Source organism: Phaenicophaeus curvirostris, chromosome 2 (assembly GCF_032191515.1).
Source record: "Phaenicophaeus curvirostris isolate KB17595 chromosome 2, BPBGC_Pcur_1.0, whole genome shotgun sequence".
Taxonomy (NCBI): Eukaryota; Metazoa; Chordata; class Aves; order Cuculiformes; family Cuculidae; genus Phaenicophaeus; species Phaenicophaeus curvirostris.
Window position 1 is genome coordinate 16,073,716 of NC_091393.1, and position 20,854 is coordinate 16,094,569.

Below are 20,854 nucleotides of genomic sequence, written 5' to 3' on the forward strand. Positions count from 1 at the left end.
GAGGGGGGAAGATTTAGACTAGACCCAAGGAAGAAATTCTTCATTATGAGGGTGATGAGGCACTGGCACAGGTTGTCCAGGGAAGCTGTGGCTGCCCCATCCCTGAAGGTGTTCAAGGACAGGTTGGATGGGGCCTTGGGCAGCCTGGACTAGTGGGAGGTGTCCCTGCCCACGGCAGGGGGGTGGAACTGGATGATCTTTAAGGTCCCTTCCAACCCAAACTATTCTACAATTCTGTGATTTTATGATCCCATGATTCTAATGGCATCACCTAACCCAGTGTGAACTTCTAGCTAGTAAATGTAATTTCTCATCACTGGTGTCAGGTGTGTGACCTGTTGATGCTCCATAGCCAAGCCTCACTGCAGAAGAGCTGAGCATGCTAACCCAGGCAGCTGGTTACAGTCCACCACAAGGGTGATGTAGGACTCTAGCTATAAATCAGGGATTGCTGCACGGCAGCTCATTTAGACCACGTTGAATCCTACAACTGGATTAATTTCCTCTCAGGAAACTGCTTGCAGTCTTGTGCTGTGTTTGAAAGGCCAGTCAGGGAAGAAACTGAGCAGAATCTTACCAACTTAAGGACTAGACTGAGACTACATCTCTGATCACCTAGAGAGACTATCTTAAGGTAGCACACTCTTTTATGAATTGGTTTTGGGCTTACCTTGGTTGTGACTTTTTACAGAGCCCTACTACAAGACAGTCCAATAAGCAGAAATTTAGTTAAGGTCCTCAGGGACCTTAATCATAACCCAGCAAAAAAAGTGAAGAACTTCCACTGCCTTTTGTCAGTTTAATCCACTGATCTGTAATGTCTAGCATGATCTATGCAAAGCCTTTTCTTCTCTGCAAAATAATTTCAAGATTCAATGGAAACAAATTTACACAAATTTACAGCCTGCCTTCGGTGTTTTCAGTTAGTTAATCATTTCCAATGACATCCACTAGAGGAAAATTACGGACAACTTTATAAATTGGATTCACCTTCTATAGATACTACATTGGGCCTGGCATTTTTCAGTCTGAGGCATTACTGAATTAAACAAGAGGATTAAAATTCACCATGGTCAGATATTTGATGTGAATACCGAGTTCCTTTAAGCCAAGAAGTTAACAAACCCTATTAAAATACCAGTCAGCTACATCTTTTGCATACAAACCATTGTCATACCTGCCTAATTTTGTGCACTTGCCCAATTGTACGTTGGTGTCCAAATATATTCAGACCGTTGCCCAAATATATGTTAATAATAAATACTGTAAATCCCAGATATTTCTGCTGTATTGCTGCCTTTCTGCATTTCTGAAGTCAACTTTTGTATATTTAAGTATCTACTCTGAATCATTTTACATTATCTTGACTAGATTTCATTTTACCGTTATTTATTTTTGCCTCTTCTGCCATTTATCAAAGTGGCTTTTGTAGTCTATTCATATCCTCTAAGGATGCATAATCCTCCCAGCTTTATATCACCTTAATATTGGGTTGGTAAGACTCTCCACCGTTGTTAATTGACCTCTCTGGCAGCCTATTCAAAACATCCTCCCAAGGTAATGATGAAGTACTACAATTACCTCATATTTAATCTTTGATAAAATTTTATAGTTATCACACTGATATACACGTAGCATTCGTTTCCAGAAAGTGATTTGGTATCTGTTTTGAAGTCCTTATAAAATCTTATCCTCATGAAAGAAAAAAGTGGGGTTTTTTTCACTAATCTGTGCTGTTTAAAGTCTACAACCAGAATTCAAATGCTTGTGTTTTTTCATCAGGTTTATGAAAGTCAGTATTTCATAGAATCATAGAATGGTTTGGGTTGCAGGGGACCTTAAAGATTCCAACCCCCCTGCCATGGGCAGGGACAGGTCCCACTAGATCAGGCTGCCCAAGGCCCCATCCAGCCTGGCCCTGAACACTTCCAGGGCAGGAGCACCCAACTTCCCTGGGTATTTGATATGATGGTGGTCTGCATTTCTCTAGATCTTCTATCATTCCTCAGAAATGGGCAGAGAAAGAACTACCCTGGCCCATGTTAGCAGAAGTCAGACTATTTGATCAAGACAGTTCCTCCTGGCGCTGGCAGTTAGTCATTTTCTGTTGTACTGGAATATTCTGGTGCAAAAAATTCACCACCTTCTCAAAAATTACTACCAGTTCCAACTGTGAGATAATGGAAATTAATTTATTTTTTTTTTAACTAAAATATGTCTTATAGGGATCTGTTCAAGCCATCAAATACCACTTTAGGAAGCTATGCAAGGTGCTGGAGCCTATTCATGAATCCTGACTGCCTTCAGTTCACAAGGAGAACCAACAATAAGCTGTAACTGTGAAAGACGACATTGTTTACAGACAAAATGCACACATCTGTCAAAGTGCAGATCTGGTCCCCCACATCCGAAGTTTAGAGTATTTTTATCTCAAAAGGTTCAACACATCCTTCTGGGCAGCTGAGAGACGGCTGCAAGTAACAGATGACAAAAATAGCAAATGACTCCTTCAAGGAAGGAACCCTTTGTTCCTCATTCAGCTGCACAACAGTGCAGCCAGGTCTCCGTAGGCACAAAGTGGATGCCCCATTGCTGGATGTTGATCTCCAGAAGAGCTGTTTAATCTTCCTTTCCTGAGCAAACTCACTTAGAACTAGCCACTGCTCAATGATGAGCTAAAGGATGCAAACCAACTGCATGACTGTTGACTCCAGATAAAACTAAAATTATTTGGATTAGTATTTGAAATATTTTGAAGACTTCATCATTGGTACCACTGCTTTTTTTTACAGTGTCGTACCAACAATCAGTCAATTGAGTTTCTAATTTGAGAGTGCTTCTAGCCTATTTGTGGATAATAAGCTCCTTCATAGCAGTGAATAAAGCCTTATGAAATTTCTTGTTGGCTAGTAAAAACCTGCACCACCCTAGCAATCCACCACTGTAGGCTTCAGCCAGTCTCATTGCTGTCATTTCTTCTGTAGACTGCGAGAAATGTGGTACACCTAGTTATCAGCCCTTAAGGCACTCCAAAATTACATCCCAGTCCTTCAGGAAACTCCACCACATCGCCTCAGCAGCATGGACTACTGTAAGCAAGTCAAAGCAGTCTTATGCTCCTGGCAGTGGCATCCCGTAGCAATATAAAGTCAATTAATTTGACTCTCAGTTCTGATCAGTGGTCTGAGATCCAGATCCTTTAAAAACCCACCTAAAGCTCCGTGAGGAGGTTTGGTTGACAGCTTTGCTCTTCAGGTAGAACTGAACTCTCTATAATAAGATGCAGTTATTCACACAAGTGATGGAGCTTTCTTGCAGGAAGATCTTTTGTTTCTGGGATTGATTGCCATGCAAACCCAGCAAAACCTTCACCTGATTCTCAGTGGGACGTTTATGAGGCTCCACTGCCCCATGTATAAATACAATTTGTGTAAGGGAGTATTGAAAAAAACTGTAGCGGAGGAGGGGAGGCAGGGCTGGTGTGTACCCAGACTGGTTGATGTTGGTCACTGGAAGCAGCTAGTCAGCAGGCAGCCGTGACAAACAGGTTCCAGACATCAGAATTTCTGAAGTCATTTCCTTCAAACTATGCCAGAAGCGTGGGAGGAGATACTGTTGAAGCAGGAAGCAACTCTGCCTTTCTTCTAAATGAGGCCAAATAAGAGGGAACTTTCCAAAAATGTGAGGCACAAGCATGAGTCTGATTGCCCTCTTGTGCCTTCTTGATGCGGATTTTTTTTATTCCATATTAAATTTTATTCTTGCCGTCCACTGGCACGAATGAGGCTGAACCTACATGTATTCCTGGATACCACATTTTTTTTAAAGGTAGAAGTAGAGCTTGAAAACCTACAGGAAAAGATCTTCTCGAGCATGGTGAGAGAAATACAATGATTTTCATGCTAGGTAAGACACATTAGGGTAGGACCTTGCATATCAGAAGAAAAACAATAGATATAGAAGTGACAGAAGTGTATAAAATTGTAAAAAGCATGGAGGCAAATAGGGAACAATCATAATCTGTTTCTCATTAAAAAAAGAACTAAAAAGAACTACCCAGCATCAAATGGAATTATAGTATTTTACATCCTAATATATATATACTAGATAACATTTCTTTAAACTATATAACATTGTTTCACTGTGTAACAGGGGTCAAAAGTATATGTAAATGGTATTGGAGCAGGTCTGTTGGTGGCTATTAAAAATGAAGACTCGTCCGTAACCTTTTGCACTGGAGGTTTCTAAAGCTTTGTTATTTCATAAGCTGGGAAGACATGTCAGGGGAAAGGCTCTTAAGTAAATGTCCCATTTCTTAAATCCTTCAGTGAGTATCCCTAAATGACCATTTCCAGCACTGGAAGAAGAGCAGAAGAGGAGAACTGCCTTGGCCAAGGCAAGCGATCGTAGGGGAAGGCAGAAGCGTGGGTACCTAAGACAGACTGAGCCATAGGACAGGCTCATAGCTCAGCCACACAGCAGTGGTGGCATCTAGGTGAGCTGGAATGGCAAATAAGCTTGTCTGAAACAAGGCCTGACAACCAGGGCATTCCCAGTAATTTCCTGTCTTCGAGCTCAGTGCTTGCAGCTCATACACCTCAAATGAACCTGAAGGAGACTTGTGTGTGAGAGGGGTATGAATGCACCTAAGCATGACACCGTGGCAACTTGAGTCAAAATGACCTTTTGGTTTATAGAGAGTGGGTTGGGAAACAAGAATACACAGATGACATCACCTCTGCACTGATGATCCTGACATCCACTTAAAATGTTGGTACCTGCACATGAAGAAGATGCTAAAACATTGAAGTGTCAGGAGGAAAAAAAAAAGGCATGAAAATGAGTGAGGGAATGGGGAAGATAATTTATGGTGAGAGGCTGAAGCAGCTTGACCTTCTTGGTTTACCAAGAAGAGGATTGAGATGACTTGATGACAGTGGACATCTGCAGGAGCAATCAATACACCAGACACCACAGAACTGTCTTTAAGGAAAAGTCAGAAGTCTGTGAGCGTGAACTGAAGCCTGTCAACTCTGCTTAGAAAGGAAGAACACATTTTTAATCAGAAGGGTGAGAGCAGCCATTGGAAACCCATGCTAAGCCTTCAGTCCATAATGTCTTTGCTCCAGGCAGTGTTTCTGTCCAAAAGGCATGCTCTCCCAAATACAAAATACACTGCCCCTGCCAAATCCATCCTTGACTGTCATGTTAGTTTTATCCCCAACCTCTCAGAGATTTTAGGAGCAGCTATATCTTGCTGGTTACCACACTATTGCCCCCGCTGCTCCTGTCTCCTCTGGCACCTGTATATTCCCTGAGGTCCATCTCTCTGCAACCTTTCCCATGTCTAGAGGACAACCCGTGCTCGCACACTGCCGGTAACACATCTGCTTCTGTCACAGAATAAGCATCTCCTTCTCAGACCACTCCTCCAGGGCAGCTGCCATCCCCTCTTCTTGATAAACATCTGCAACCAGTTGCATTTCTCATAACCCTTTAAGGGACACTGAGGTCTCCTCCAAGAGGAGAAATCTCCTGAGGATGCGCCTCCTTGGAGGGGAGATTTACGCCATCTCCGGTGGAGCACGGGTTTCCCCAGGGCCACCCCAGTCCCCTGGTGCAGTCCTGGAGCATTCATACCCCTGTCACACAGAAGCCTCCTTCAGGTTCATTTGAGGTGTATGAGCTGCACTCTCTGAGCCCAAGGACAGGAAATTGCTGGGAATGCCCTGGTTGTATTATACATTGTATATATGTTGTCTACCCTGCCTGGCCTTGTTTCAGACAAGGTTATGTGCTGTTCCAGCTCACCTAGATGCTGCCACTACTGCATGGCTGAGTTATGAGCCTGTGCTATGACTCAGTCTGTCTTAGATGCCCATGCCTCTGCCTTCCCCCATCATCACATCGCAGAATCACAGAATGACTGGAGTTGGAAGGGACCTTAAAGCCCATCCAGGTCCGAGTGTCCTAGTGCACTGTCCAAATAATTCTGGAATATTGTCAGGCTTGACGCCGTACCTGAAAGGGGCCTACAAGAAAGCTGGAGAGGGACTACTCACAAAGGCTTGCGGTGATAGGACAAGGGGGAATGGGGATAAACTGGAGAAGGGCAGACTAGACATTAGGAAGACTTTCTTCACCATAAGGGTGGTGAAGCTCTGGCACAGGTTGCCCAGGGGAGCTGTGGCTGCCCCATCCCTGGAGGTGTTCAAGGCCAGGTTGGATGGGGCCTTGGGCAGCCCGGGCTGGTGGGAGGTGTCCCTGCCCATGGCAGGGGGGTTGGAACTGGGTGATCTTTAAGGTCCCTTCCAACCCAAACTATTCTACAATTCTATGATGCTGTGACTACTTCCCTGGGGAGCTGCTCCATCACTCCTCTGAGTGAAGAACATTTTCCTAGTATCCAGCCTGAACCTGCCCTGGCCCAGCACTGCCATTCTCTCCCATTTGATTTAGCCAAGACTGTTCTCATCTGCTCCTGACAACGTGACTGAAGCCCATCCAAACTGCTCCCCTTTGTCACCATCACGCGTGTCCCGCCAGGGGCCCCTGGCCATGCGGGCTGGGTCGGGGATGGGTGCGGGGATGGATCGGGGCTGGGTTGGGGCTGGATGCAAGCTGGGTGCCGGGGTGGGTGTGGGGATAGATGTGGGGCTGGGTGTGGGGATAGATGTGGGGCTGGGTGTGGGGCTGTGTCAGGGCTGGGTGTGGGGCTTGGTGCAGGGATGGGATGGGATGGGATGGGATGGGGATGGGATGGGATGGGGATGGGGATGGGATGGGATGGGATGGGATGGGATGGGGATGGGATGGGGATGGGGATGGGGATGGGGATGGGATGGGATGGGATGGGATGGGGATGGGATGGAAATAGGATGGAATGGGGATGAGGATGGGGATGGGGATGGGGATGGGATGGGATGGGGATGGGGATGGGGATGGGATGGGATGGGGTTGGGGATGGGATGGGATGGAAATGGGATGGAATGGGGATGGGGATGGGGATGGGGATGGGATGGGATGCGATGGGGGTGGGGATGGAGATGGGATGGGGATGGGGATGGGGATGGGGATAGGGGTGGGGATGGGGGTGGAGGTGGGGGTGGAGGTGGGGATGGGGGTGGGTGCGGTGCGGGGCTGGGTCTGTGCCGGGTCTCCGCTCCCCTGTCCCCCAGCCCCCCCGGCCCCGCCCCGCGCGTGTCCGCGGAGCCGCCGCCACGCCCCGCCCCGCCCGCCGCCGGCCGCCCCGGCCCTCGGCCTCGCTCCCGATGGGCAGCCTGCTGAGCGGGGTCAGCTTCAAGGAGCCCACCACGGTGGAGGACTGCGATTCCACCTGGGAGACCGACTCGGAGCCCGGCGGGCCGCGGGAAGGGGCGGGAGGCGGGGAGGAGCCGCCCGGGGAGCCCCCGGAGCCGCCCCGGGGCGAGGATGCCGAGCAGGTACCGGGGGTGGGGACCGGGGCTGGGGACCGGGGGCTGCCCGGAGCCCGTGGTGGGGGCCCGGGGGATCCCTCCTGGCGGTGAGACCCGGGGAGCGGAGGCCCGGGAGCCGCCGTTGGGTGCCGCCGCTGCCCCGCCGAGCGAGGCTGGGCTCTGCCTGCACCGCGGGCTCCGGCTCGGCCTCTTCAGCCGGCGGGTTGGGAATCTCGACCGGCGGCGAGGGAGGCGTGAGCCCTTGGTAGCTCGGGGACTGCGGAATCACAGAGCGTCCTGAGCTGGGAGGGACCCCACAGGACACCCCAACGCTCGCCCCGGGTGTCTGAGGGCGTGAACCGAACGCTTCTTGAATATTATGAGGCTTGGTGCCGTGCCCGCTGCCCCGGGGGCTGCTCCAGAGCTCCTCTGGGTGAAGAGCCTTCCCTGCTGCCCACCCCGCCCCGGGCACAGCCTCCTGCCGTTCCCTCAGCTCCAGTCTCCGTCGGGCACCGGGGAGAAGAGACGAGGAATGTTGAAAGCGAGTTTCTGTCTTGTGGCAGTGTAACTTACAACCTTAGAACAACGCCGACCCTAAAGAAATGAAGGGTTTGCTTTGACTTTATTGCAGTTAGAACTGAATGTGGAGGGGACCAGTTGGGTGCTTTTATCGAATTGTGGAATCACCAGGTTGGAAGAGACCCACCGGATCATCGAGTCCAACCATTCCCATCAAACGCTAAACCCTTAGCACCTCGTCCACCCGTGCCTTAAACACCTCCAGGGAAGGGGATTCAACCACCTCCCTGGGCAGCCTCTGCCAGTGCCCAATGACCCTTTCCGTGAAAAATTTTTTCCTGATATCAAGCCTGAACCTCCCCTGGTGGAGCTTGAGGCCATTCCCTCTTGTCCTGTCCACTGTCACTTGGGAGAAGAGGCCAGCTCCCTCCTCTCCACAACCTCCTTTCAGGTAGTTGTAGAGAGCAATGAGGTCTCCCCTCAGCCTCCTCTTCTCCAGGCTAAACACCCCCAGCTCTCTCAGCCGCTCCTCGTAAGCCGTTCCTCGATTTGTTCTCCAGCCCCTTTACCAGCTTTGCTGCTCTTCTCTGGACTCGCTCCAGAGCCACATCCTTTTATGCCCTATTAGAGGTATTCTGTTTCTGTTTACTTCAGAAATAAAACAAAATCGTCCTGCTTGGCACTTTTTCGGTGCTTGATGTAGTGGTCAGCTCTTGCCTCCAGGGCTTTCGGGGAGGAAATTGTATAGGACTCTCTGAAAGGAGGTTGTCGTGAGGTGGGTGTTGGTCTCTTCTCACCAGTGGTAGGTGATAGAACAAGAAAGGATGGCCTCAGATTGCACCAGGGGAGGTTCAGATCAGACATTAGGAAAAATCTCTTCACTGAAGGGATTCTAAGGCACTGCAAGAGGCTGCCCAGGGAGGTGGTTGAATCCCCATCCCTGGAGGTGTTTAAAATATGGGTACATGAAGTGTTTAGGGATATGATTTAGTTGTGGACAGGTACGGTTGGGCTTGATGAGCTCAAAGGTCTTTTCCAGCCTACTGATTCTATGATTCTATGAAACTGCCATCGTGCAAAAATAAATAAATATAAGCATTTTTCCCTTTTCTGCATGATCTGTGGTGACAGCCCATCACCGATGCCTGATAACCAAGTGTCAGGGGCTGTTGCTGGTTGGAATGAGCATGTTTAGCCTATAAGTATGGTCAAAGTCAGCCTCACAAAAGGGGTAATGAAAAAAGGTGCTTGTTTGTCATTAATGTGTTATTAATAAGCAATAGGATGAGTAAGAATAAAAGCAAATGTCCAGTGCAGTCCCAGGGAGCTTACACGTGTATTGCAAGGAGTGGAATCAATTTTTTTCCATCATTTGGCCTTTGGTTTTAGTGTAGGGTCTCATTTTACAAGAATAAGAAATACAAAACTCTCCGTGTCAGTGTAGTTATAAAGAAATTATGAAGGAAATAAAGTTATTGGTAGCAAGTTAAAGTCTCTATACACTCTTAATTTTCTGGTTTTCTTCACTGCATGCAGCTTTTACAAGTATTCTCTGAAGTCCCTGGTATTATTTCCATTGACCTTGATGGGCTTTGGTTGTTTCAGGTCACAGCTACCAAACAACTGGCATCCAGTACGAGTTCTCATACGGGTGTATTTTCATGAGGCGTGTTTTTATCTTAAGCTTTAGTGGTTCTTCTCACTAGGCTTAAATTTAAGTTCTGAGAAACAAATAATAGAAGGTGATTCAAGAAGATATTAGAACTGCAAATTGGCTTGTCCATGACTATTCATTTTCTTCCACAGGGTGCAATGATAGCGATTAAGTCAATGTACACATGACAGATAGCCTCTGCAAACAGTGTGATTTCCTGTTCAAAATTAGTATTTTCCCTGCATTTTCATGTTCTGTTATTTATTTCACATTGTGTTAGAGCTTCCTAGGCTACTTGCATTTGGAAACAACAACCAGCCTGTTGATTTTAATCAAATTCAGTCTTATTGGAAGGAAATTTCATAGTCCTGCTTTTGGATTTTATGATATTTTTTAATTTAGGTTTAAAGTGTGTGGTGTTAAGTATTCAGCAGGGAGATTTTCAGTGTTTGGTCAAACAGTGGGCAAATACATGCACTGGTGTATATTTACTTTGTTGAAATCCATAATGAAAAACAATTATTTTAATATTACACAAATTCAGTATTTACTGAGTTTGTGCGTGCTTATTATCTACTTTCTAACTGTTCCAGAGTGGTGAAGGAACTGAGCTGACAGCCAAGCCAAAGAGAAGCTTCTATGCAGCAAGGGATTTATACAAGTACCGACACCAGTATCCAGTAAGAATATTTTATGGTTTAAAATTCCTTTTTTAATAGAAGACAGCACACAACCCAAACATTCCTAAACCTTTTGTGGTGCCTAATAGATACGAAAAGAATCAAAAAGATGATGCAAAAGCCATTGGGCCAGTGAGAGAGGGCTGAAATTTTAGTGCAGTGCCTTTTCATCCCAGATGAAAATGCAAACATGTGAGATGTGCAAACCTGGGAACACTGTTAGGAGCCCAGAAAAAGGCTTATGCCTTGAACATCCCAGAGGCTACATTATAGAGTTTATACTTGTTATTATTTGTCTCTCAAGCTCCTTGAGACAGAAGCCGAGATGCTGCTGTGCTTGCTGCTGCACCTCTGCCTTGGTAAGAGAAGGTGCCACCCAGAAGGAACTTGTGTAAACTAAGTCTTTAGTGTATGAGTAAAACTCTGTGGTTCCTAAAACTCTGGAATTTTTTAGTCCTCAAATTATTCAAAGAGCACAGTATCACTTTCTGGGTACTCTTTGAGAGGTTACTGTAGGCTGATAAAGTCTTGTTTCCTTTCTTTCAGCAGAACTTTAAAGATCTTCGGTATCAAAATGACTTGTGTAATCTTCGCTTTTACAAAAATAAAATCCCTTTTAAACCTGATGGTGAGTAATCTGTGGCATTAATAGTGATAGCAAAAGACTGCTCACTAATAATAGTAACAAAGTGAAATTGCAGTGATAACTGTGGTGCAAACAAATTGGAGATGTGTAATGATTTATTGCACTCTCGTGCTGGAGTGGCTTGTTGATAACACAGAAGCAGGTTATGCTCAAACCAGAGTTAGCTTTCGCTCTAGGGAGGTGGTACTTTTCTCTTGTGTTTTCAGTATGACGTAGTACAGTTTACAGTAGGGGCCCTACCTTTTATTAAACAAAGATAAAGTTGCTCCCTGTTGCTGCACAGACTCTTGCTGCTTGGAAAGGAGTAGTAGGGTTATGGGTTTTGTCCCTAGTGCTGTGTAAGAAAAATAGAACGTGTTGTAACTATCTCATGTGTGGTTATTGTAATAACAATAATAAAATCATTTCTCAGAGTCCCTAGTGGTGCTGGTAGTGTAACAGGAACCTCATATGCAAAGTTCTGCAGAAACACAGGATGGGCTGAAAGATGACAAACTCTGCTCGAGAGAGTTTACAGTCTCTGTGAGTTTATGAGAGACGGGAGGAAGCAGACAGATGGGGAAGCAGAAGGAGGCAATAAACCAGCCTTGGTTAGAATAGTAGGCAGGAGTCTCAGCCTGTGAGACCTGAGCCAGTGGCCTAAAGAATTTTGCAAGCCAAAAATAAGCTTTTGAGAGTTTTAAAAGAATGGCAAGGAGGTTACTTTGAAGGTGTTTGCAAAAAGATTCTCTCGGTGTGAGAGCAGCTTGGGAGGAAATGCTGAAGTGCGCGTTGGAGTACGGAAGAACTGAGATGTGAAGGCTTCCATCGTGTCAGGATCCTGTCAGAGGCAGGATTAGTCTCAAGGCAACAAATGGATTCTGGTAAGGTAGGAAGGGACAGGTCACAAAATGCTTTGGAAGTGAAGGCGTATAGTTTTTGTCTGATGTTACAGAAAAGGGCTTCACAATGGAAGAATGCAAAGCAAAAAGAAAAGAGGTACTCTGAAAAAGCCGCAGTCTAGAAACATGATCTTACCAGCAGCAGATGTAAGCGTGACAAAAAGGTGCTCTTCAAGGTCAGAAAAGAGGATACTGAGATACAAAATATCAAAGTTCCGGTAGGAAGCTGGATGTAAGGGAACATTACATAGAAGGGTGCAAAGCTGTACCTATAGGAAGGTTGAAAATGACAGCTGTTTATAGTCAAGACAGTGATAATATCCTCAGCAAATAAGAAAACCAGGTTATGTGAAAGAAAGATAAGGCCTTTGTTTTAATAACCTTGAGCTTTATCTAGATGTCCAAAGGCAGATGCTGGAGACTGTGTTCTTAGCTTGACTGGAAGAAGAGCTAGATCTGTGAATGCCAATACAGAGGTAGCAAATTCAAGAGACATTACACAGAGATTCTGAATCTGAAAGCCAGAAAAGGCTGGAGGAGTGATGCTTAAAAGGGCAAAATGAAGAAGTAATTCAAGAGGATTAGCCAGGAGAAAAGAAGCAGCTAGAGGTGGGTGTCCCTCCTACAATTCGTGAAAAGAAAAAAAAAAATAAAAATTTTAGGCGAAAACTACAGTTGGTGGTGTCAAAAATAGCTGATAGGCCATGGAGGCTGAGTTGTTGATAGTTGTGAGTTGTGGTTGTGCCAAAGGTTTCATCGAGAATCGGAAAGAGTAGCCACCACCTTGACCTAAGTCTGTGGGTCTGTGGGAGTGTTTAGAGGGATCCTAAGCTACCACATTAGGGACTGAAGTACTGAGGAATCTTACTAAAATTAAAAAAAAAAAAAGACATTTCTTGTGCAATACTAGACCTGAAGTTTAATTTCATGACTGCAGATTTAGCTTGTGGTTCTGACTCAGAGCTGGCCTGTCTCTCTGCCCTGGAATTGAAAAGCAAGTTTTGCAATACCTGAAATGCAGTTATTTTGAAAGCTGGATTCAGGTTGGTGATGGCAGGAGGTCCTCTTAGTGAGGTCCTTTTCTGGCCTTGCCTGCCCTGGAAACTCTATCTTCCTAGCAGCCCCTTTGATTGGCTCCTTTCTCTGTTTCTTTCAGAAAAATGCCAAATAACTCTCCCTTGTAATGGGAACCCAAGTGGAAATTTTCACTGAGGAGGGAGAGAGATCTCATATATGTGGATATGTAGATATGTAGAAGGAGATTTTACATGGATCTTTGGGCTTTTTAGGCTACTCCTGTGCTGTTTGACTTCAGGAGAGGCTGTGCTGCAGTTGAAAACTGCTGTTGGTTTCAGAATACAAATAGGCTAACAATGAACATTCATTCATGGAAAGGGACTACACTGGGTTTGAAATAGGAACATCCCTTTATGTACTTTGTGTATTTGTGCAGTGGCTGGAAAAGAGGTGCCTTGGCCCATGACTGAATTTCATGGACTTGGTCTCAGTACAAAGAATGATTAATTTCCTTTTTCACGTCCCCTTTTTCTGTCACTGTCTTTCCAAGAGGAACTGGCTGAGTTCCACAACTGTTTTGAGAACACTAAAAGCTGAAATTCTCATTTGTTGAGCATGACCTGAGGCCCCAAGGTCAAACTCATGGTGATGGCATCACGACTCTTGGCCACGGCTAATTGAGAAAGATTGAGAAATGTTGATGTTATTTGTGACTGGAGAGATTCCTGGAATGGAGATTTCTGACAGAAATGAGGCTTAATTCGGTGGGGATTGTACACACACATAAATATAAATGCAGAATTTTGTCATATTGAAGCAATGGCAGGTGATTCATGATGCACTATTACATGTAAGTGGTTTGTTAATTACCAGTCAGTGGGATGAAGAGATCTAGGACATGAAAACTTCTCAGGAAATGTATTTTACAGAGTTTATTGTCATATGCCCTCTGCCTACGAATAACGCTGTCAGTTGGTTTTGTTTCTATTAAAATTTGATAAATCTCTTATTTTTAATTGATTTTTAGTAAGTGAATTCATTTTAAATTAAAAGTAATTTGTTTATGGCTGTTATAGACCTTATTTCATATAGTATGTGAAAGAGAATTGTGTATTCCATCATTATGTTAACATGGCATGTACTTTTTGTCGCTGAATGCTGGTTTTCTTGGCCACCTAACAATTTTCAAATTATTTTTATGCAGGGGTTTATATTGAAGAAGTCCTAAATAAATGGAAAGGAGACTATGAAAAACTGGAACATAATCACACTTACATACAGTGGTTGGTCACTTATTACCTATTTCTGTTTCAAAGCATTAATTTGATTAAGTGTTCATATACTGTAATGCTGTAATGCGCCTTTTCTTTTAACAGGCTTTTCCCACTGAGGGAACAAGGTCTGAACTTCTATGCTAAAGAATTAACTACATATGAAATTGAGGTAATACAAATTGAGCTCCATAAAAAACATCACATCAATTTTGATACATAACTGCTTTTTGTTATGTAGAGTTGTTTTATACAATGGAGAAGTACTTGCTTTAGTGCCACTTAGAATTTTTGATGTATCCTTTGTTTATTAGGAATTCAAGAAAACAAAAGAAGCAATTAGAAGATTCCTTTTGGCTTACAAAATGATGCTGGAGTTTTTTGGAATAAAACTAATTGATAAAACTGGAAACGTAGCACGAGCTGCTAACTGGCAGGAAAGATTTCAGCATTTGAATGAGTAAGTAATGACATGCACTCTACTCTCCAGAATTGCCATAGAATCTCTCTTTAGCCTTTTGTTTTCTAGAGAAAGGGAAGATATATTTTACAAAGATTGTCAGGAAAAAGGGAAAAAGAAATGGTCAGTGACTGGTTTGTGTCTGTACGTGTATGTTCCTCCTTACCCTTCTTTTTGATTGTGCTTCTCACCCATTACCGGTCTAACCAACATCAGTGAATTCCCTGAAAATACAACTTCAGGTGGCGCTGAAGAAGATCACAATTCCAAATTAATTTGTTCGTCGTGCTACTGAACTCATTTTCACCTGACCCCAGGTGCTGCTTCTAGCTGGAAAGAACGAGTGGCTTATCTTTCTGTTCACATTTCTTTTTCAGAAAAAACAAATTCTCCACACCTGTAACATGGAAGCTAAATAAAAAGATCTCCCTCCCTCCTCAAAGCATGAAATGCTTCATATTTAATACTTTTTTTAGTTGCAGGGCTTAACTGGAGGGATTTAGACATGCATTCAGTCAAACTTCAGGCCAGCTTCCAGCAAATTATAGCTGTTGCCTCTCATCGGCAGTGGGAGGGGCATAAGTTTGCATAATTTTGTCCCGTGAAGATTAATTGTATCAAAATCTCTTTTAAAATCATTTGGCCACTTTTGTAATACCTCTGACCTTAGAGCTAAAGAGCGTTTTCTTGTACTATTTTGTACTCCCGTCCAAACAAAAGCTTGCAGGTAGGATTGCTGGTGGATACCTTTGAGCGAATAATGGAAGAAGTTGTTATTTATTCAAATATTATATGAACCAAATCATGGGTTTGTGCTTGGACTCAGGCCACAGATAGAACAGGAAGCCCAAAATTACTCACTGCCTATTTTTCACATTGTAATTCCTATATTCTCACCAGCGAGTAGCTAGTTTTAAATCAGGAATTGGGACTCTCTTTACCTAATTTTAGCCATCTAAATTTTAGGCATTTAAGTTTTACTGTTCACTTATGTGCATTTTATGAGAGAGAGAGAGCTCTTCAGAAGCACATGAAGAAGACAGTTTGTCCCATTTAACTTAGACACTTCTTGTGACACTGGGACTTCCTTTCCTGTGGTGGCTCTTTTTCTCCTGGGTATCATAAGCTTAGGTAGCTAGTCTAGACTGGAGACCCAGCTTTTAAATGGCATTAGTGAAGTGCAATGAATCCTGTTCTGTAGCTGCATTACTGCAATGCACTGTGAAACCCATATTTTAGAAAATGACTGGGTGTTCTCCTCAGAAAGAAAATATACAGCAGAAGGAATCAACATTAATACACAGTTTGATATTTTCCCGTCTATTGCCTCAATGCATTTTACAGACATTAATTTTCATTCACAACATCCTAGCAAAAAAGGTGCTAGGAAGCTTCAGCAGCTGTGAGAAATGAAAGTACAGGAAGCCTGAAGTACACACCTGTAGTGATAAAAACGAGTGAAGTTTTGCAGTTCCACTTCTGTATCTCTAAGGTGGTTTTTTTCTGATTCAATGGATTTTTCTCACCATTTTCTTCCAAAGGTCTCAGCACAACTACTTGAGAATCACTCGAATTCTGAAAAGTCTTGGTGAGCTTGGATATGAGAGTTTCAAATCTCCCCTAGTGAAATTTATTCTCCATGAAGCCCTCGTGGAAGATACCATTCCCAACATTAAGCAAAGTGCTCTAGAATATTTTGTGTATACTATTAGAGACCGAAGAGAAAGGAGGAAACTCCTGAGATTTGCCCAGCAACATTATACACCCTCAGAGCATTTCATCTGGGGACCCCCAAGAAAACAGAAGTCCGAGGGAAGCAAAACAAATAAGAAGCCAGCATCTCCAATTTCTGTTCACAATAGTTATATTTCTAAGCATAAGAAACCAAAAGAGCCTAAGAATGCATCGGGAAGTGGAAGCACAGCTGGTAAAACAACAGAAGAAAGAAAGGTAGAACTCACAAAAAATGGGGAAGACGATGAACAGGATGAACAAGAAATGCACTGTGATGCTGCTAGGCAGAGCAACAGTGAAAAGAACAGTGAAAAGAACAGTGATACTGATACCAGTCAGCTTTCAAAATCAGAAGAAATTAGTGATACTTCAGACAGAAAGGAGGACGCTTCTCATTCAAAAAATGATGATGAAAATCTGAACAATGACTGTGGAAATCACCCAGGCACTGTAGAGAAGGATTTATGTGACACTGAGGATTCTTCAAATAACACGTCAGTAGATCTACAAGATAACCTTGATAAGGATCCTCTTTCAGGAGGGACCACCACGAAACCCAAGGATGAGCTCAAATCATGAGCCTGAGGCTAAAAATCATTATGTTTTGTATTGAATGAAGCAAATTATTAAATCGCTCCTTCTTTTGGGGTGAAATTTCGTTCTAGTGTAGTATACAATGTTCATGAGACTATGGTTGTTGTGAATGCATCAGATTATGCTTCTGTTGGGTTAATGATTTTTACTTGTTTCAACCTCAGTTTATCAGGAGTCAGCCAGGTATGGCTCTTTAAAAGTATCATGTATGTTCAAAGCTAAGAATTTAATTATCTTTTCCAGACAGATTGAATAGAAAAGCTAATTATTTTTTTGCCATTAAATTCATTGACTATTATTTTTGTTTTACAAAAGAAGCATAACTTACTAGAAAGCCTTGAAACATCAGAATTTTAAAGTTTCTTTTAATACGCTTTCAGTGTTGATTTCCTTTTATGAAATGATTAGAAATTATTTCGAGAGCACAGTTTTTTCCCTACTGAATTTTTTTTAGGAACTATGTTCATGTTTAACCGCAGTATTTGCACAGCATCTTTTACCTTAGATTAGCATCCTTGTTGGAGGCACTTAGTAACGGATATCAAAATGTCCTATGCAGCTGGGTATCATTGTACATTGAATGAAAGTTTAACTTACAATGAAACTGTATCCACAGATTTTGGCTACAGGGGAAGTTGCACTTTAGACTTCTTTTAGTCCCTGCTTAAGTTCTCTCTTCTTTTGACTCATTTGTTACTACTATTAATTTGTTATGAGGGATCATATGATCATAGGATCTCTTTGATCACTCAGATTTGGTCTCAGTGGGAAAGCTCTCTGTTGATCAACTATAGTAAAGCAAATCCTCCATGTGGGTTCAGCACCTGGAAAGCCTCTGGATGGCTGAAAAGCAGTGTCTTCACCACAAAGCACTGCTTGATTATCAAAGCCTCAGAGAAATTGTCACCAGGGCTGTGCAGCTGGATCTTACCTGAACTGTGATGTTTCTTGGCCCGTTTTGGGTAGAGTCTGCACAATGCTGAACTCCGTGTTGCTCATCTGGTAGAACAAGGCAGTCCTGATGCTTCCTTCCAGCTGTCTGTTTCCTCTTTTTGCTGTCTATCAGAGATCTTTCACAGTTTAGTGTTACTTTGATCATAGGCTGAAACCTGAGGCGGGCTGGTGTGCTGGCCTGGCTGGAGCCCAGCAGGTCGGAATTTCCCAAGTAAGATCTTACCCAAATTTCTTTGCTGAAGAAAAGAAAGTCTGCTTTCCCCGAGTAGCCTCTTCTGACTTCATGCGATCCAGTCAAACAAGATAGTACTGAGCAAGTTAATTATGTAGAATATGAATGAAAGCAATAATTCGGGTAGAACTTACACTTTCTACAGTCCTAAAATAGTCTAAAACTTCTGTATTTATTTTCTATTTATAAGTGTATATATTATCCACTGCCTTTAATGTATTTTTGATGAAATCTTATGAGGCAAGTATCTGCCTACAGTTTGAGTGTCAGAGTGCTGTGGGACTTGAATAATGTCTTTTAACTCAAAATTACAAAGTCTTCAGGGGTTCCAAAGCATAGACAAAATATCTAGTATTTTTCTGTTTTCTCTAATTCCCATCATGGCAATGCCTCATCCATTGTTTTCCCTATGTAGTTTCTTGGGATCAAATAGAGTGGCAGTTAGAAATTTTGGTACCCATGGACAAAGATTAGGCTCTTTCCATCCTAAAGAAACATAGAAGAAGGAAGACCTATCCCTCTTTCTCCCGTGCTAACTTGTAAGGAAAGGAATGGAATATACGTATGTGATATTTTTTAAGGTAACCCAGATCGCTGAAGGAGTCATTAAGTCTGTCTGAGCAGAAATGCCCCCACAGAATTCCTCCCATACACTGCCTCTTTAAAGCTGGAAAGGTGCTGAGAAGCCTTTCGCTATACCCTGGGCTTGAATTAGTCTCCCCATGTTCGTATTTGCCTCTGTCCGTTAGAGCAGAAGGGGACAGAAAAAGCTGAGATAAAATTGGTCCATGTAGTTAAGGACTCTGACCCCATGTGCATGCACAGGCAGGACAACTTCATGTTCTGCCTATGACTTTTTAAATCTTGAGTGCCTAACCGTGCCGACTTAATAGCGTGATTTTTACACAGGGATTTCTTGAATGGCGTAGGGAAAATGTATACCCTGTGTATGAGGAATATAACTATAGGTAGTTATACAGAGCCTTCAATTTATGGGCTTTAGTATTAAGGTTAAACACTTTAAAAAAATGCATAGTGTTCAAGTGAAATTAGGGATGCTGGGGCTGTTATTATATTTATACGGTAATTTAATTGAACATTGATGACTTCAGGAGATCTTTTGTCCACTGAACAAAAAAAAAAAAGAAAAAAGAAACCAAACCCAAACAAAACACCAAACAGAAATCTTGCTCTAATTTTATACCAGAAAGCTCTTGGGATGAGCATCCTAAAGATTTCTCTGCAGTACAATATTCTGTTATTGTGACACAGCTGTCATGTATACATACTTGCTGGTTGTCCACTCATTAATTAACTACTTAATGTACTTTTAATCTGACAGGGCTTTCTGCATTAAGGGCCCAGTGTATCTGAAAATACAGTCAAGAACTTTGGGACTCATATCCCTGTTAACTCTGCAATTATTTTTTTTAAATCCACAACTCAGTATATTCCTATCAGTTTTCACAGAAGTGAGAAAAGTAGTGGCATTGCCTACAGAGAACTACAGGGACTAGGTACGTGAGGGTTTTTTTGCATCAAGTGGGCTCCTGCACTCTGTAATCTTTGTTTTATAGTTTTATCAACAGAATTGTTCCCATGGGACACTTCAGCTTTAACTAACAAATTCTCTTCTATGTAAAATTTGATGTTTTCTCATTCTTTTCATGGAGGAGTTGTTTCTTCTGATTTTGCAAGTGCTTTAAAGAAGGATTCATTGCAGGGCAATCAAACACTGTGGCATCCCATTGAGATTGTGAGGATCAAGTGGATGCTCTATGCATTTCATTACAGAATCATGGCCTTAGAAACCAGAAGCACCCCATGTTTGAAGCTTCTAAGTATTTGCTTTCAGGTTTACAGTACAATATATATTGAAACGATTGTATTCTCATAAATGCCAGGACTTAGTTATTCAACCTCAGTTTTGGAAGTAGTGGTTGTGCTGAGAAAGTCAAAATGCTTGCTCCCTGTTAAATTTGGCTTAGTCTCGTTATATGCATATGTATTCAGGGATTTCTGTATAGTTCCTTCAAAAATATATTTTGGCACAGTTTTACTCGAATCTGAGCTATTCATACATCAGTCGAGCAGAACCTCCCATACAGGGTTTCTTCCCTAATAAGTACATGTGAGTAGCCTCTGATACTGTTAAGTGGGAGTAGTGCGTATATGCACAGATTTCTTATGGTGAGGGGATGTGAATGCACAACCTGACAAAATGTTACGATGCACACACATGCAAGTGAAGGCAATCCTACAAATCATGCAAACACGCAGCACTTTAAGACTGGTTGCAGCTCTGTGCCCTCCTATCCAGGCCATAACTGTGCCTCGGTACCTGAAACTGTGTTGGTTTAGAGACTGAATGCTTGGGTACATGGGGTGTGCACCACAGGCCGTTCTGATAAGAAGAGCAATTTCGCGTGTGCACGTATCTAGGAGCAGAACTGAGCTCTTTTTGTCCATATTGTTCATATTTTAAGGCATGATCCTGAAGGATGCTAAAAATCTTTGCCTTTGAGAGCTGTTCCCTAGTTTGGTGAGTTCATCAGTTTCCTGCTCTAAGATTGCAGCAGTGATGTATTAGATATTTGTGTAATTATAGTTAATATTTCGTATAACCCAGTGTAAGCCTTCTTGAATTATTCCAGGGTAATTCTAATAATCTGCAGTTGCATATACCTATCCTGTAACCAGAAAGTTTACATACCTTAGAAGCTTTGTATATTTTGATGGATAATCCAATAAGTCAAGGGAGATTCACTATATTTAAATGGAAAACAACTCTTGTTGG

General features: G+C 43.0%; 1 protein-coding gene across 2 annotated transcripts; it reads left to right on the forward strand.

The window, feature by feature from the left end:
- Positions 1–7,246: 7,246 nt before the first annotated feature.
- On the forward strand, positions 7,247–20,003 carry OGFRL1 (opioid growth factor receptor like 1). 2 transcript variants are annotated; one of them, XM_069851435.1, is made up of 7 exons: positions 7,247–7,442; positions 10,182–10,268; positions 10,815–10,896; positions 14,017–14,095; positions 14,189–14,255; positions 14,398–14,543; positions 16,085–20,003. In XM_069851435.1, the coding sequence occupies exons 1-7, from the start codon at positions 7,272–7,274 to the stop codon at positions 16,854–16,856; spliced, it is 1,404 nt and encodes a 467-aa protein (XP_069707536.1). In that variant the 5' UTR covers positions 7,247–7,271; the 3' UTR covers positions 16,857–20,003. The 2 variants fall into 2 exon arrangements, with proteins under 2 accessions (XP_069707536.1, XP_069707538.1); XM_069851437.1 differs by having other exon boundaries at positions 10,818–10,896.
- Positions 20,004–20,854: the final 851 nt, after the last annotated feature.

What these genes read in the sequence shown, in the direction of transcription:
- OGFRL1 (XM_069851435.1), top strand. Translation starts at nt 7,272, where the DNA reads ATGGGCAGCCTGCTGAGCGGGGTCAGCTTCAAGGAGCCCACCACGGTG. An exon ending in AATCCCTTTTAAACCTGATG is followed by an intron (nt 10,897 to 14,016) that starts GTGAGTAATCTG and finishes ATTTTTATGCAG; the next exon opens with GGGTTTATATTGAAGAAGTC. An exon ending in AGATTTCAGCATTTGAATGA is followed by an intron (nt 14,544 to 16,084) that starts GTAAGTAATGAC and finishes TTTCTTCCAAAG; the next exon opens with GTCTCAGCACAACTACTTGA.